Raw genomic sequence first — 18,258 nt, forward strand, 5'->3', positions numbered from 1 at the left:
TAGCTGCTCTGCAGATGGCTGGCATAACTGGTTAAACAGGAGGCATGTTTTCTGAGAATGAGAAGGTTTGCAGGATGTTGCTGTTGGCCTTGGGAGGTTGTTCACAAGGGAACTTGCCCCCTCAAGTAATAAGCAGCAGTTCCCTGGCCTTCACAGTTCAGGGTTTTTAAAAGGGGGTTGACAGTCCTGTTTAGGTAAACAGCTCGTGACTGCTTATTTTGTTACTGACTCATAACAGGCCACTATTGTTTTGTGCAGGTGTCTTCCCAGCAGGTGGGAAAGTGAAAGAACTGCATAGATGTGTGGTCCAGACCCCACCCCCTTTAGATAAGGAAGGTATCTTCTGTTTGTGTGTGTGTGTGTCTGTGTTATGGTAGCTATTATTGTACATGTTGCTTCCAGGAACCTCTGCAGCAAAGTGTTTCCTGCTCTTTGACACTGCAGGAAACAAAGCAAATTCTTTCCATTCCAACGTAGGAAGCTTAGAAACATAGAAAGCTGGCTAGTAGCAGGTCAGGCTATTGGCCCATCTAGACCATGATCATCTGCTCTGCCTGACAGTCTCTCTCCAGGGTACATAGGAACATCGGAAGCTCCCATTGCCTCATTTAGGTCTGTTTGTCTGCAGTGACTGGCAACAGTTCTGCAGGGTTTCAGACAAGGGTCATGCCCAGTTCTACCTGGCAATGCTGTGAACGGAACTTGATGCAAAGCAGATGATCCTCCACTGAGCTACAGTTCATCCTACATCTCAAGCAAAATTATGTGGATGCATCTTTAAAAGAAGTCTTTCTCGCCATCAGCTACCAGATCCTGTTAACTGGAGATGCCAGAGATTGAAACAGAGACCTTCTGCATGAAAAGCATGGGCTCAACCTCGATCTCTCCCCCATCTGCCTCCTCAAGTAATTAGGGAAGATACCTTCTGGTTGTTTATACTGTGATTCATACTACAGTGACTGCTTTCATTTGACTTAAAAAATATCTAGTAGCCAAATATAGTTTGGTGGGCAGTGGCCACATGGTTAGACCAGATTGGAAAGACTTGGTTTTAAATTTCTTCTCAGCCATTAAGTTCCCTGTGAGGGCACTGATAAAAACCACTCTCTATCAAGACTACCAGCCTCATGGGATTGCTGTAATGACAAAACGGGATGTATGTGGCCCTGAATAAGGAAAAAATGTAGTTGTATATTGGGGACTGGCTGGATGAGGAAGAGTTGTGGGAGCTACACACCCAAGAGCCCCACGGGGAGGACACAGAAGACGATGACTTAGATCCCTGCTCATGGTGATGGGACACTGAAGGGCAGTATGCAGAAGGGATGTGCTGGAAGCAGGGGGGTTGAGCAATCAAGTGGGGGGGGTCAGGAGAAGGAGGGTCTTGCAGGACAGGATTAGATGCTGAGAGTCTCAGTGTGAGGACAGGCTCAGATAAAAGGGTTTGGAGGTTTCCCCTGAAGACTAAAATCTACCCCTCTTTGATTTAACTCTATGCTGAGCACAAATATTAATGGTGGAATATATATGGGCAATAGGGACACAGGTGGAGCTGTGGGTTAAACCACAGAGCCTAGGACCTGCCAATCAAAAGGCCGGCGGTTCGAATCCCCGCAACGGGGTGAGCTCCTGTTCCTCGGTCCCTGCTCCTGCCAACTTAGCAGTTCGAAAGCACCCCCAAAAGTGCAAGTAGATAAATAGGTACCGCTCTGGCCGGGGAGGTAAACGGCGTTTCCGTGCGCTGCTCTGGTTCACCAGAAGTGGCTTAGTCATGCTGGCCACATGACCTGGAAGCTGTACACCGGCTCCCTCGGCCAGTAAAGCGACATGAGCACCGCAACCCCAGAGTCGGCCACGACTGGACCTAATGGTCAGGGGTCCCTTTACCTTTATATATGGGCAATAGTTGGATGAATGTAGGGCTAGCAGGGGTCAGCAAACTTTTTCAGTAGGGGGCTAGTCCACTGTCCCTCAGACCTTGTGGAGGGCCGGACTATATTTTTTGAAAGGGAAATAAACGAATGCCTATGCCCCGCAAATAACCCAGAGATGCATTTTAAATAAAAGGACACATTCTACTCATGTAAAAACACGCTGATTCCTGGACCATCTGCGGGCCGGATTGAGAAGGCGTTTGGGCCGGATCCGGCCCCTGGGCCTTAGTTTGCCTACCCATGGGCTAGGGGCTAGATATACATCCTGTAAGATTTCACTCACCCACCTGAATATTGAAAGGTGGTGCAAGATCTGCAGTACACACCTCCCATACATGTTCATTTATTGATTTATAATCAGTGCCTTCGTTAAACATGCCTCAGTCTATGGGGTAAAAGTACGGTGCTCCAGTCTCTGATCTGCAGGTGTTGGATAGAGGAAGTGGGAGGGACATTGCTGCACAATGAGGAGCTGGTCTCAATGCCATACAGACTGCAAACTTGGGATTCCATCAGGGTGAGAAATTGGAGAAGCAGTATTATAGCGATGTCCCTCCCCACGTGGTTCGGATGCCTGGCTTGTATCCACCAGGAGTCATGTGTTCAGTATTGCAAGTCCTATCTTACCAAACTCCCAGTGCTTACCAAAGACTTTGTTACAATATTATTATTTCGGCAGACTTTTTAATTGAATTCTGATTTTGTTCTTTAACACATTTTTAGTTTCATTGTGTCCATTCTCTTTTACATCAGTTGGAAATGCCTGTGATTATACAAATCACTGAAATAAAATAAGAGAACGAAAAGTGAAAAGTTGCTTTTGTTAAATATCTGTATGCATCCTAACGCTACAAAGAATGAGGCTATTAGGGTTGCAAAATAAATGACGCAGGAATGGTACAGCTAGGAAATGTTAGACTCTGACTTAATCTGTGGCTGTTTAGGTACCAATATATATTACTTCAAAGTATGTGAGCCCCAGCACCATTGTAACAGAGAATCTTAAGCTCATGGCTTGAATCACAAGACATACATAGCTTGCTTACCAGAGTACCATGATCACTGAATATAAGCAACGAGCTCTTTCCGACAGGGCCAATTCCAATTAAAAAGCAAATTAAACAACCATATTTCAAGAAGCAACGTATAAACTGAATAATTCCAAGGACTAATCAATTATTGCCCAGTGCCTGCGAGTAAATGGCAAGAAGCATTCTGAAGTGCACATTCTATTTGTGCTTTGAATTCTTTAGCTAAGTTAATTCATGTTCGCTTAAGAGCCAGCCTATGAATTTCTGAATGATCTCCTTGTCTGGCAAGTGTGAAATCGAAGGACAGGGTCTCGTCTCCCCCCTCCCCCCAATGTAAAAGCTTTTGATTTGAAAGCTTTTGATTTTTAATGTTGACAGAAACTTCTTTTAACAAAATAAATAAATTTCTGTATTGGGGGGTGGGGGAGGGAGAAGAGAGAGATGAAGGCTGGGAAGAGAAGGCAGAAAGAGAATGATAATTGTTTTCTCTAAGGCTATTATTTAATGTGAAAGCAAATAGTCAGCCCGAGAAAACCAGCTAACAGAAGGGGATTAAGGAGAGTCGATCTCGGAGTGGCTTGATTCCTAGCAGTGCTGCTGTCTCTCTTCAGACAGTGACGAGGTGCAGGCGAAGAAGGCAGCAGCAGCAGCAGTTCTCCAGATGGCTGGGGAAAGTGTTTGTCTTGGGTTACTGCAGGGCAGTCTGGACTCGGAGAGCAGGCGGCCTTGGGAACGGGCTTCATTAGGGACCAAGTTGCATGCCCACTAAGTAAAAGAGAGAGAGAGAGAGAAATGAAAGGAAAAGCAGGCAGGCTGCCCAAGAGGGACTGGGCTTGACTATTGTTAACATATACTTGACCCCCCTCCTCTTCGCTCATGACACAGATGTCTCCTACCTCTATCACCTCCCACTGCTTTAAGCCCTCCCCCCTGCACCTGGGTAGCTGAGCCAGGCCAGCTGCTTGCAGTATGCTGTTTGACTTTAGAGGTGGCTGCTAGCAGAGGGGGGTGGGAGGAAAGAGAGAGTCAGACGCGCACACACATATACATACGGAGACGCGCGCACACACATACACACGCGCGCGCGAGGGGAGAACAAACAAACAAACGGCGGAGCCTTTCCTGCAGGGCGGATCTGTGCACAGACATTACATGGAGCTGCTTCCCCGAGCGGGCGGGCGCATGGGAAGCCTGCAAATCTATGCATCGCCGCCTTAGAAAGAGAGAGAGAGAGAGAGAGAGAGAGAGAGAGAAGAGGCGGCGGCGGCAGGAGGAGGCAGGCGCACCGCCACTGACAGCGCGTAAGATCCACCGCTTGGACTCTCAGCTCACATTTTTCGTCTGCAACAATAACAGCGACCACGGGCGGCCGCCGAGGAGGAGGAACTGAGCATTCCGCATCGGGCTACTTGGAGGACTTTTATTTTCCATTCTTCTTGCTACGCTGATTCTTATATGCGCTTTCTTGAGCCTTTGGCACCCCCGAGAAGCTCTCCCTCGCGCGGATCCTCCTTTCCTCCCCCCACCCTTTTTTATTAAAAAGAAAGAGAGAGAAACCACACGCGTAAGAACAGCTGGAGTTTGGCTTCGTCTTTCCTCGTTTCCTTCGCGCCGTTTGGACCTTTTCGTGCGTGAACGTGGATGATCCGGAGCGGGGAGGAAAGAGAAGGAAGCGAAGCCACATTGCGTCGCCCCTTTTTCCTCTCCCGGCTCCCCGCCGGCCGGCCAGCCTGGGCTGTCCAAGCTCCGCCAAGGAGGACTGGAACTTTTTATTTTCAGCTCTCTGCCTGGGGCGAATGGTGGGAGTCTCCGGTCCTTTGCAATGTAAGTAACACCCACCCACCTACCTTACACCCCCGACCGACCAGCCGGCAGCAAGGCATGCGGAGGGACTAGGAATTGGGGCGCCACTAGATCCCGGAGCTGGATTGCGGGATGGGTTGGGTGGCGCGCAGCCTCGGTCCCCGGATTTCATCCCCTGTCTGCCCTTTACTTAGGCGGGATCCTGTGGTTGTTAACTAACCCACTAACACGGCTTGGAGTTGCTGTTGCCGCGGTAGCAAACCGCGCAAAGGATAGGATTGCATGCGAAACCAAACCGAAATACCCCACGACTCTCAGCTCTCGATTTTGCCCCTTTCCGAAAGTGACCAAAGAGCAAAAAGTTTTATGGGGAAAAATAAGCTCCGTCTGCAGCATCGGTTCGAATTCGAGCATAAGTCTCCCTGAGCTCAAGTGCTTAAATTTGAAATGGGCTCAGTTCAGTAACCTATCTTCCCCACCCTCGCGCCAAAACGAGTGCGACCACCACAGTGCCTCTGAGCGCGTGCAGAGTGCTATTGTTTACTGCCGAGTAACCGCAACGACGTATCTGGGATGGGGATGCGGCAGGGCTTCTGATTCAGAAAACAGGTTTTCCAGGCTGGCATGAGATCTCCTTTTGCGAATTAACCCATAGTGTCATCTCTGTTTCTTTTCTTTTTGTCCCTCTATTTCAAGATGATCCTTGCTCGATATGAGCTCATGTGATCAAGAGCGCTTGAAATGTAATGTTACAACCTAGACAGTATGGATCGAAACTGTAAATCACGGAAAGCGCTGTAGACATATTTTTCTCACAGATATATTTCAGGTAAAGGATATCCCATTTAATTTCTGTATAATCAAGTGCAGAATGAAACATGAACAAATCTTTGATCTCTGTATTGTCACTTTACTGTTACGTATAAAAATGATTAACAATAATTCGAGATCAGGAACTTCCAGATTTGTTTATTAATGTATTTCACTGGACATTTCAAAGATCTGATCTAGACTGTATTGAAGAGAACTTTAGCGTTTTGGTAAGTTTTGTAAACTTGTAGCAATCTCCTAAATACATTTACTTAGAAGTAAGACTCATTGAGTTCAATGGAGCTTTCTCCCAGGTAAGTATGTATGTTTAGGATAGAATTTCAGCCTTAGCCAAGGAGTGTCTCTCTTGGAATAAACACAATGAACAGGTCACAAAAGATAGGAAGCTTAGTTGACCTTTTCCTTTTTTCACTGGCTTGAAGTTTCACTGATTTTAGTGTAATTTCAGTACTATGAGTGGTTCATCACTGAATCTCCTGTAGTACCAAATTGTTTTGGAACATCAAACTTCCTACTGTATTATTTAGAAATGGAAGTGGAATTTCTATTATGGACCATATGGACTCATTGAGGTTACCGAGCTCCTAAATGCATACAACTTATGCTATGCAAGAGAAAAGCAGTCATTGCTACTACATTTTGATATAGTGGAGGTTTTGTGTAATTTTTATGTCTGTCTGGAAGTAAGTCCTGCTGTGTCCAAGAGGGGCTTATGCCTAGGTAAAAGGTCTATCAGATTCCATCCTTACAGCACAATCCTGTGCATGTCTACTCAGGGAATTAGCTCAGCTGAGTTCAATGAGACTTGTTCCCAGGTGTTTATGTTTAGGATATTGCAGGCTAAGTCTCCCTGCGATTGAGGGCAAAGGCTCTAGGTAGTTTACAGTTCACATGCAGAAGGGCTCATGTTCAATTCCTTGCCTCACCAGGTAGATTCTCGGTCTAAATACAGGAGAGCTGCTAGCAGTCAGTGCCAACAACATTGAACTAGGTATACCAGTAGCCTGACTCTGTATATGGCTGCTTCCTATAGTGTATCTTGCAATGGGAGATTTCCTAGCAAATGTTATAATGTGGCCCACTTCCTTGATGGATTACTTCGGAGTCTTGGAATGCACTGCTCGGGTTTTGCTTCAGCAGAAATTCATGTACTTAATGTAACTATGACCCCTTTAACTTTTAACATTGCTTTCCCTAATTAATCTGTTCAGGCCCCAGACTTAAATGGCTGTCCACAGCTGCTGAAAATTGATTTTTCCCTTGATGGTGGTCTGAGTTGCTGACCAAATCAGATTTTTCCCCCTCCATCAGTTGTAGACCAACTTTAAATCTGTTTTGATATTCTGTATTAATATAATAATAGAAACCCAGACACACAAATACCCCTGACAAACAAAAATCTATGTGATCTGAAATCTGATCTCTGTGATGTTTGTGTTGTTATGGCGATAGTCTTAAAGTGCTCTTAAAAGTAAAATAGAAAACTTAAATTGGCATTTTTATTTCAGCATCTTTATGGATTTAAGAATTTACCAAGAGACTTACCTTATGCTGACCTGATATATTATCAGTTTTTATTTAAATTTCTGGCTGATTACACAGAGGATATGACACAGATACAGATCTAACAATATTGGTCTCTAATGGTTGTGCCATAGTTCCCTTTTCAATTCTTTTTCAATTCCTTTGAGATTATTTCCTAAGGAAAGTGAACCAGCATGATTTTCAACAGCTGTGGAAACTCTTAGGAAATTTAGACTGCCTTCCCTACACAATCTGAGTGCCAGATTCTAAAAATCTGAAAATTGTTTACTTAGCAGTGTCCCTTAGAAAAATATCCAGCACAAAGTTTCTTGCATTCTAACAAACGACTTGCAAGCTGTTGTGTTAGCCAGCCATCTTTCTTAATTATTACTGCAAAACTTTTCTGGTCAGTGTATCAAATTTCATTGTGTATTTTTACTACCGTAGCACATGTTGAATTGGATTGGTGGATTCTCCCTCTTCCACCACCCCCCCCACTTCCCCTCACCCCCCTTGGCATAAAACTGTAGAGCACTGTAAATTAAAACAAAAAAAAAAGTGCAAGTATAGATATCCCATGCCGATGACTTAATACAAAACCCGACCATCTTTCATTCTGTGTTTATGAGAAATAAGACTTTTGTCTTCAAAACTCTTGTGAATGAGCTCACATTCCCTTTTGCAGTGGAATGCAGACTGCATTCTGGCAACTGCTTCTGCTCACTATGTTTTGCTCCAGGAGTGTCCATCTTTTTCCTAAAATGCTTTTGTTTTAAAAGATTTATTTTTATACGCACTCCCTTGGTTAACCCAAACTTGATGGGAACACTCCATCAAAGTATTGTGAGCATACACCATTGTCCGTGTGGCACTATGTCTTCTTAATACTTGAACGGCATGTACGCCTCTGCCAACATCATGCCTTGTGATTCTGTATAGAGAAGGAGGAGGAGGAGGTTCCTCCACCTGAAGCCCTGGTCAGTGGCCAGCAAGCCCCCAGGCATTCTTCCCTGTCAACTCCTATTTCTCACCCTTCTGAAATGGAGCTCAGCTGACAAGCATTGAATGCAAAGCCTGCTGCACTAAGGCTGCATGGCGCTTTGCTAGCAAGGCGCTGTGAACAAAAATTGGCATCTGTGTAGTATTTGCATTGTGGACAGGAGGGGGAAGGGCTGCTACCATGGACGTTTTCATTGTTCAGTTTTGTTTGCCGCAAGCTCATTGCTGTTAAAATATTTAGCTAATTGAAAAGCGACACAACTGTGTGTCAGTATCGTGCTCCCATTTTCAGGGGGAAATAAACACTTCCAAGACTGCCACCTCCTTTGTCCTGTGCGAACTTAAGTTGACACTTGGCGATCAAAAAGCCTTATCAGCAGAAATAAAACAGGGACTTGCTGTGGGATGGAAATGTTTGTATCTGGTGGATTGGTTAAATCTGGATGAGGTGAGTTTTTTTTTAAATGGTGCTTTTTCACTGAGTCTTGTCGATAGTTCTAGGGGCCTTAGAAGTACACAGAAATCTAAGTATCGGTATTAAAATGTAAATGACCCCATTTTCTCACAAAAGAATAGCCTCCAGTGCAAAATTTTCTTAACACTCCACATTCCTTTTAACATGATCAGTGCTGCAGAGTCCAGGAAGACAAACGCGTGCAGATAGCAATGCAAAATTACTTCTTAACAGGAGCAAATGCATTGGGAGCACTGGGCATTGCAAATGGCAATGGTCATATTCTAATTCAAGTCTGCTTTTGTTTTAAGCTGAATATTTTTTAAAAGCAAATATTTTGAAGCAGAATGGCACTGAAAGGAAGGGCTTAGACAAATAAAAAGGAGCATAGCTTTTAAAAGCAGTCTAAATTTAGAATGCACGATTAGCTTAATCTGCAAGACATTGACTTCCATCTTCATTAATATCTTTTCCACCACTGATAAGAAAGTTCTCAAATGATGTTTAAAGAGCAGTGGGTGTTTTATTAAAGTAAGCATGGGTTCACTATAATGGAGGTAATTGTGAGTGATAAGAACAGGGCAGGTTATCTGTATGTTGTTTAAACAGAAGCAGCTACTTTTGCATCATTCCCAGGAGCCATCTGCGCAAGGGGGGGTGTCACCTGTCTGTCCACCCTAATTATAGGGGGTGGGTGGGAGGAGAAATAAAAATGGAGAGGTCTTTTTGGTAATGAAACCCATAGTGATTTTATTTTAAATGAGTCTTGTGTACAGAGGAAGATGCTAATTTTGAAAGGAAAACAAGCTGCTATATTGACTGCCATGCCCTGGCAGTTGTGAAACAGAATGGGAAGAAAGGGCAACGGGATGCTGAATTAGCACTGTGGTTTGAGTTGTGAGTGCTCAGTGGTAAAAAGTGGTCATTTGGGGTTCATGTTTTTTGTGCTCTTTTTGAGAACCTCTTAGTCTAATTTTGAAAAAAAAAAGTATTTGTTTCAGTATACTGGGATACAGCTGGTCTTTTCTAGATTGGAGTTAGTTATTTTATATAGCTATTTCTTTACATTTCCCATCTGACTTAGTAGTTTTGGTGCATATGTGTGCTAACCTTAAAGGAATTAAGAATGTATTTTGCAAATAAAAGGTCACATGCATTTCTCCCACATCTGTTTATAGTAATTATGAACATAATTAGCATAAGAATTACAAGTGAAGTAATGACGAGCTGAGCTGAGCAGTGAGGTATTATAGTATAATGGTCATATGTTGGCATTCTCACATTATAACACACTAGAATTCACATATTCAATGCAAGAAAGGAAATGCTAGGTTTTGAAGCATTAAAACAGCCAAAAAATCTCTCTGCCTGAGGCAGATGGACTTCCTTGCTTTATAAGGAGGTAACCCGTTATTAAGAGAGAATCAGCTGAAATTAAGATTTGTAGCCTCAAGCTTGGACTTTCAGACAGCTGTGATTATGAATGGTTCGTCTGTTACACATTTTTTCTCTGACCACCATGTATATTGCTTTCTTTAAAGCAAAAAAGGGGGAGGGAGAGGTGGGCAGAACAAACATTTTCACAACAAATGATTTGTTCTAAAAACATGGCAGTTTTCTGTGAGATCTACCAGATAGGAAAGATTTAGATATTACAGTTCTTGTAATGTCTAAAATATATCTTAAATCTGGAGAATAAGTGCTAATATTTTAAGAAGACTCTCCTCCCCTCACCACCATAGGAAAACGTTCTGGAGACCTAGGGCCCAATCCATGGTAATTTTGCTTTACATCATGGCTGCACAGCTATGTCCTGTGGTGCATTGTTTGCATAGAATAGGATAAGAGAAGTTTCTGGAAGATTCTGATTATTATTTAACTAACAACCCATCATGTGCATTTTTACTTGAAGTAAGTCCACTGTGTTCAATAGGACTTACACTGCAGCCGAAGACCATCTGTGGATTCCACAGAAAGTATCCCTGTTTCATACAGATTTGCTACTGGAGCAAATGCACCCAGCTGAAGCAAATTGAGCATACTTTTCATTCTCTTTATAATGTATGCTTGATTTCTATCGAATATGGTTATCCATACATGACCATTATAGAAGGCGATGAGGAGGTGGGGGAAAGTTGTTTGCGTTTCGAGAATGAAACAATCTGTGTAGAGAACCAGACGTCACTTTAGATACATAAGATTTGCTCTTTCATCAGTGTACATTCAGACATCCTTTCTGGCAGTGATGGTGCAGTTATTCACCTCAAATTTATTTGTAGCAAGTAAAAAAAGAGAAGTTATTGGGACTTGGTTCTGAGTAACTATGCTGAAGACCAATGTGTGATCACAGAACACTTAACACAGAGCACATTTTGTTGGTATAAGCCTTGCAATGCATTCTGAGGAATGAAGAATTAGAAAATAATATCTTGTGCTATGTCCCAATGATACCATGAGGTTTTCACATTATTGGATTAGTAGAGGATTTATGACAGAGTCGTCTTTATGTGGCATTTCATTACAGTGTCACAATTTTCACACACACACACACACACACACACACACACACTTTCCTCTGGTGTTAAGATTCTGCTTTTGGCCTTTGTCATGTGTCAAGTCCTCTTCCATATATTCTTTGGTGGGGAAAGGAAGCATTTGGTCCAAGTGTATTGCTCTGGCTGCTATAGTTGCCCAGTATTCCCTCTTTTGATTTGATGATCAGCAGTCCCAAGGGGAATAGACAGTTTTCAAAGTAAATTAATATCATTACCATTATAGTCTTCTCAACATGGAAAACTTTCATTCCGTGCTCTTTTACTTTTTAAGAAGAGCCCTGTGGATCAAGTCAAACATCCATCTGCAGTGTAATCTTATATGTGCTTGCTCAGAAGTAAGTCTTATTGATTTCAGTGGGACTTCTGAAGAGACATGCTTTGGATGGTGCTGCTAGTTTTGCCTCCTTTGTCCAATCACAGCAAACAGATACTCTCATTTTCCTACTCATATTGAAATACTGCCCCTTAATGAGGCCAAACTTAGATTCACAAAATGTTTAGGGGTCTGCAAACCCCTGAGTCCCCCCAGGAAAAAAGCACTGGCTAGAGGTATACTGCTTCTAAGGACAGATGCCGCATTTAATTATCATGGACAATAACAATTTGTTAATGTTTCCTCCATGAATTTGGCTAATATGCTGGTGCCAGCATATTCAGTGAATTATTTTCTTTATACTTGTCTTGATTCTCCGTGGTTTCACTGGGTGAACTTAAAATAAGTCATGTGGGGTCTAGATTTCCAAGTCACCAATTTAATGATAGAAACCTTATGTGGAGAAAGAATAAGTACAGTTCTTTTTAGATGCAGAAGTAGTGGATTAAAAAGTATGGATCTCTTTTATTAAAGGTGTTTGCTAAGCTCACTAAATGCTTAAACAAACAGGGAACCCACAAACTTTCAAAAAAATGAAAGCAATACATTAGACATCACTTTAATTTATGAGATTGGACCAGGCAGATAATTGCCCTTTAATCTGTTTCCACATAAAAGAAATGGCTGAGGAAACTCTTTGCAAGAGGTTGGCGTGTGTGTTTGTATGTTGGTATATATTCACCTATTGACATGTTGAAGCCTTATGTATTCTAAGTAGATTTTAGCTGGTGGATCAGAACCCCAAATTGGGACATGTCACAGCTTCAGTGCCACCACCATTTTTCTGCCATCTTTTCAGTGGGTGGTTGCCTTTTAAGAAGGGCCAATAGTGAGAGAGGAGAATGAAAGAGAGAGAGGTGGATACATAGGATAAATTAACTGTGTCTCATGTTGCAGAATGTTTGGAGCTAAGGGGAGTCCCAGCTCTGACAGACTTGAAAAAGTTACTTTGATGTGTTCAGAATATTTCAGTTTTTCTTCATCAATTTTAAGAAGGTATGAGAAAACTGAGATGGTTAAGATTACACTTTTTAGAATGAGCAAGTTAAAGAGGGCCAAGTTACTTTGGCCCTTTGGGCAGGTTTTAGTTTGGTCCAGATCAGAAAAATTCAAATAATGGAGATAGCAACACATTCATCCATTGCATTTATATACCACCTTTCTGCCAAAGGCACCCAAAGAGGTTTGCAATTTTAAAGGACTAAAAATCAAAATTCCTGGTTGCTGCAGGTTGCCAGGAAATGCACCAATAATGGACAAACTTTTTCTTAGGTACTTCATCCCCCTCCATGTAACAAGGAGACATTTGAGCCTGCCCTGCAATGTGCTTCGTAAAAGGGCCTACACTGAGGGAAGTATGAGTACAAACAAGTAATGGTTAGATGAACTTTGCTTGTTCTTGGCGGATCTTCATGGCCCATAATAATCTGGATGATACATATTTTACCGAAGAAGAAGAAGAAAGGAGAAGATAAAACCAGTAAACTGATCATGGAACTGAGAGAACCAAAGTTTTAATTTCTAGAACATTCTAGTCATGCAGCGGTAAAGGAAATCCACTTTATATCTGGAATGCCATCATTGTCCTTGCTTCACATATTTGCATTTTGGGACCTGGCATTAAGAACTGAGGGGAAACCCTGGCACAGATCGAACTTCTTCTTCAGGTATTTTATTCAAGCAGACTTGATTTTTAAAAATTTATTTATTTTTGAAAAAAAGAAGACGTATGGAAAATATTCCCTTGAGAAAGGGCCTTTGGCTTAATGGCAGTTTTCCAGGCCGGAAGATGGGTGCTTCCTTAGCAGGTGTGTCTGTGCATATATGTGCGCCAAAGTTGGGCTTTCCACCCCCATGAGGAGAAGTTTGCTCCCACCTCTAGGCAAGTGCCCCCTCCCTCCTTCTCCCTCTCTCTCTGTTTATTTTCCTGCTTCCATCTGGGCCATGCTGATATTGTAATCACCCTGATGCACATTGCCTCTCCTTCCCCCTCCTTTCTCTCACATACAATGTGCCATCCTGACAAGGCTTTTACTTCAGATAAGCTGCGATGTGTGTTTAATGAATACAAAGCCCTAGCTGCGCTGCTGCCTCGGCTCCTGCCTGTGCTCTCCTCAGCCAGAAGGTAATCTCCAAGCATTTTGAAAGTGGTGTTGCGGGAGAGGGGGGGGGGGAGAGAGATGCTTCTCCTCCCTTCCTCCCTCCCTTTCTCAGCGCCCCCTCCCCATCTCCTCTAAATGATGCTGAAGTCGATAACAGCTCCGGAGAAGTGAAGATGTAACCTCTTATCTTGCTTCTCTTCTTAGCTGGTGGGGAATTTACATTTAAAGATTAGCCTGGAGTGAGAGAAAAGGGATCTGCCTTTTGTTGTGTGGGGTTATGAGGCATCTAACCTCACCTGGCCTGGCCTTGCAATCTCCCATCAGCTCAGTTATTCAAACAGGACTTGCAAAGGTGAGATTATTTTATCTCTCCTCTCTCTCTCCATCTCTCCCCCCCACCCCCACCCTTATCTTTAATTGGTTTTAGTGTGGCTAGCCTGAATGGGTTTAGGAAGGGGTTTGGGGTTTGTTTTTTGTTAAAAAAAATCCGTGATACAGCAAAGGAAGTGGGGTTTTGTGGCAAATAGATTCTTTATTTACCCGGCTTTAAAAGCATTAGATAGACAGAGAGGATGAACATCGTAACAATTTGATTACCTCTTTTATTGGGTGAGAATGGGTAGCAAATAGTCTCTGTGTGTAGGGGTGGAGAAGGGAAGATTTGAAAATGTCCATTGCTTTAAAAAAAAAAAGTTTCAGAAGGGTTTCAACCCTTTTCTTTTTATCCCACCTTTACTGAAGTTTCTGCATATGGATTATATTCTGAGTGTTTTGAGATAATGGTTCTCATAAAACAACAATAAGTGTAATTGGTAATGGGAGTCCAACGCATTAATCCCACTGAGTGAAATGGGTGTTACTTCCTTATAACAAATTCTTGGGATGGCAACCTCAGGGGATTTCTGGTTTGAATTTTATGCCAGAATTGTATGCATGACTATTTGTAAGAGGGATACTGTTAATTTCTTTATTAACAGTGCTTTCTGCTTAACCTCTGTTTGGTTTTTAGGTGATAGGACCTAAGTCCACAAATGCATGCTTTTTTATATTTTAAATTTTGATACTGTTCTTAGAATTCCTCAGAACAGGAAAGAATGATAAGCTGGTTTTCTCTAGGCAAGGGACAACTCAAACACCATCTGGAAGTAATTTTTTTAAAGTCCCCAATAAACCCCTCTGGCTTCAGAATACCCCAGTCCTAAGCACCTTTACTTGAAAGTCAGTTCTACTGAAATGGGCAGATATTGCTTTAAACTCAATTTGTTTTTGTTTTGAGATATTAACACCTTCCTCTGGCTGCAGCGCTTGGCCAGGTGTTGGCATAACTGGATACAGAGATATGATCCAGTAGCTAAGAGTCTAATTAAAATTTGTGTAAAGCCAAGAGGGGCGGTAGGACATGTATCTGTGTTGACAACAGAAGATCAATAGCGTAAGACAATAGAGTCCCATTATTTTACTTCCATTGACTGAATATATTGACATTTCAGGTTTATGATTGCCTCAGTGAACATGATGGAACACAAGTTCACAAACCAACAGGCAGAGTGCCACATATATTACTGTATGTCATATCTGCCTTCAAGCTACCTTATCACTGAAGCAGAATAGTAATGGATGGTTGCAGAACACTTGGGGAGGATTTAGCCTCTATCAGTTACAAAGCTGACATACAGCAGGTCTTGGGAGCATCTATAATTGCACCTAGAATTATGGTGGCCCATGTTTACCTGCTAGGGCTGCTGCAGTTTAGAGTTTAAGAGCTAAGAGCAGACAACATAACAAGGTACTTTGCTTTTCATATTTTATATGTGGGAGAAGACATTTGAAAGTTTCCCATGAGAACTGATTGGGCAACTATGCACAATTCCATTGGTGCTGAAGTGCCAAAGCACCTGCTAGAGATTCCTTGGATTTGTAGACTATGAGTGAATTCAAAAGCAAAGTTTAAATGAGATTTCTTTCTCCTGTCTTTCTGTATGCACACTGGATCAATTTCTGGTGGTAAAGAGGAGGCTGTGCATGGAAAGGATATTATGGGCTTGGGTTTTCTTCTTCTATTCTGACCATTAAATGGTACTGTGAGAGTTCTTACATATATTGAAGACCTATTGACCGTGAAATATATAGCAAGCCTTATTATCTCAAATTCTTTGAGATACTCTGTAAAATGGAACTGGCAGCACAATAAGACCCCATCAGTGTTAGGCAAGCATGGAGACAGAAATTAATTTAAAGCAGACAAAGAGCTAATATGAAAAGAGCCACTAGTGATTTAACCCATTCTAAAAGAAGTTTAATGAAAATATAAAATACATTTCAGAATATTGTACTGTAATAGTACAACAGTTGTGGTCAGGCAGTGGACTACTGATGCCCCCGTGAGATGGTAGGGAGAAAATGAGTCCTTCATCACATTTTCATGAAAATTTTAGGTTTCTGTTTGATCAGCAGGTGCTGTTGAGATGAAAGCCATGTGTAGATTTTCAGAAGGCCAAAAGTGTCAATTCAGAAAAGGAAAGTGATAAGAGAAAATGCAATCAGTTTTCCTGTTTTCAATTTGTGCAGGAATTGAAGAGCTGTTTTGTTAAACTGCTACATCTGCTCCAATATGAATATTGAACTACTTCCACTAAAAATAACACCCTATAATTTGCAAGCCACTGCAATCTTTTGTTAATGTGAGTGGGTTATTTGGGGGGGGGGATCTGTTCTGAAAAATCTCTAGCTTTATGTGTGTTTTTTTTGTTTTTGTTTTTTTTTGCTGGCACTTTTATCTGGTGCAGGAAAAATGGTGTTAAGCAATTAGGACCTTAGCTCGGTCATAGATGATAAAAAATGGTCTTTGTAGCTAAATATTAGTATACTATTTAGCAAATATTAATTGTGGGGAAAACAACTTTGCATTTCCCCACCTCAACACAATGCAGAGTCATAGCCCCAGCATTTCTTGCTGATCTCAATGAAACCTTTATTCATTTTCTACTACTTTTCCACTCTGCAAAGAAAGACAGAGTACCCTGTTTCTTATTATACCAGCAAATCAAAATTTTAAGGTAATCAAGGGTATTTTAGTTAATAGGGCTTTCAGGGCAATTTTTCCCCATATTTAAATAAAATGATTAAATTATCCTTGAGTGTATTCATTAAAAGATGCTCTTCAGTAGTGTTGTTAATCAAGTTTTATGGAATGTGCAGGACACAAATTGTGGATAGCAAGTGGGGGTTAGAAATTATGGAGTAGGCTAGGGAAATAGCTAGAAATTTATAAAAGCATATATTTTTTATTTTAAACCAGTGAAGGAAAAATATGTGTGTGATCTAAAACATATGGTAATACATTGTGACTAGAAAAAGAAATAAAGACAAGACAGATAGACAGAAAGAAGGGGGGAAAGGTACAATTAAGCAAAGATTGATTTTAATGCAGTTCTTACTACTTGCAAGATGGGTACAGAATCCCTGCTTAGAAGTAATTTTAAGACGTGCATTTTTCTGTGGCACTGTAGATGTGCTCTAAGTACAGACGTTTGTTAAAAAATGAAATGAAAAAGAAACTAAGGTAAAATGGGATGTTGAGTATTACTGAATTCAGTGGAACTTTGCACAAGTAAAGGCAAGATGTTTAGTTTTCTCTGCATTTTTTATTTAGGTATCTGGAATGAAGGGTTTTAAAATAAAAGAAAGCACCCCATGAAAGCATATTATATTTAAAAGCAGCTTTTTGCAAATTTGCCTTTATAGGCAAGACTCCATCTAGTGGAGTGAATTTGCTTCGCCATCAGTAACAAGCACACTGGGCCATTGTTTGCTCCTTGATACTAGCAGCGTTGAAACTGTAAATTACTGGTTCTGATAGGTTATTCTCCATCACATCTTAGAAACTGGAAATGTTAACCACCACCTGAGAAAGTAGCTTCATGGCCTACATCTGTTGTACAAAAACCTATAGTTAGCTCGGTGGCTATAGGAAGCTTCAATATGTCTGCCTGGCTGGATGTTAATATGCAATTTGCATAAGTACCAGTCATTACCACCAACCAGTTTCCCTTTGTGATTCACTTTATCTGAAGAGCTATAGCCTACATTTCTTGCCTGACTGATGATGACCGCACAGTCACCTCCCTAGGTGGTAGTTCAAATGTCATGTTTCAATTCCGTAGGTCAAAAGACTTTCCACAATGGTCTGTCTGACTGATGTTCTGTTTTCAATGTAATATTCACCTCATTTGCCTGGGAGCAGCAGGAGTCAAACTACTGTTTCACCACAAGGTTAGGTACATACACACAACTTAGGGTTACATCAAGCCTTTGCATTTCTGACACATGAACCTCCTGGCCATATTTTCCTTTTCCATTGGTTCAGTTGTGTTAAAGCAACAAGGACAACAACAAATCATTGGTTTCTGCTCAAATATTCTGGTTAAATGTCTAACTGTATTGAAAATATTTAATCTGGTAATAAATTCAGATGTTGATGCTTGTGCTAGAGGAGAAGAAATGGAAATGGATATCATTTATAATGCCCCATTTAAAAGATCTAAGGTAACATGGCTAGGAAAGTTCTTCCCGTGAGAGCCTGAAAACTAGAAGAAGTTTCCAGTCAGTTTGGGTAGCATTGGCCTAGATGGAATGTTGCATTGTGGGATGGG

General features: G+C 41.7%; 1 protein-coding gene across 1 annotated transcript in view; it reads left to right on the forward strand.

Moving 5' to 3' along the window:
- The first annotated feature begins 13,496 nt into the window (after nt 1-13,496).
- Nucleotides 13,497-18,258, forward strand: part of RUNX1T1 (RUNX1 partner transcriptional co-repressor 1) — a 144,719-nt gene continuing 139,957 nt past the window's right edge. The window contains 2 exon segments of the mRNA XM_081874331.1: nt 13,497-13,612; nt 13,614-13,629. Coding sequence (XP_081730457.1) covers nt 13,514-13,612; nt 13,614-13,629 — 115 coding nt within the window. The 5' untranslated portion in view covers nt 13,497-13,513.

Source organism: Podarcis erhardii (genome assembly GCF_964252035.2).
Source record: "Podarcis erhardii genome assembly, chromosome: 8".
NCBI lineage: Eukaryota > Metazoa > Chordata > Lepidosauria > Squamata > Lacertidae > Podarcis > Podarcis erhardii.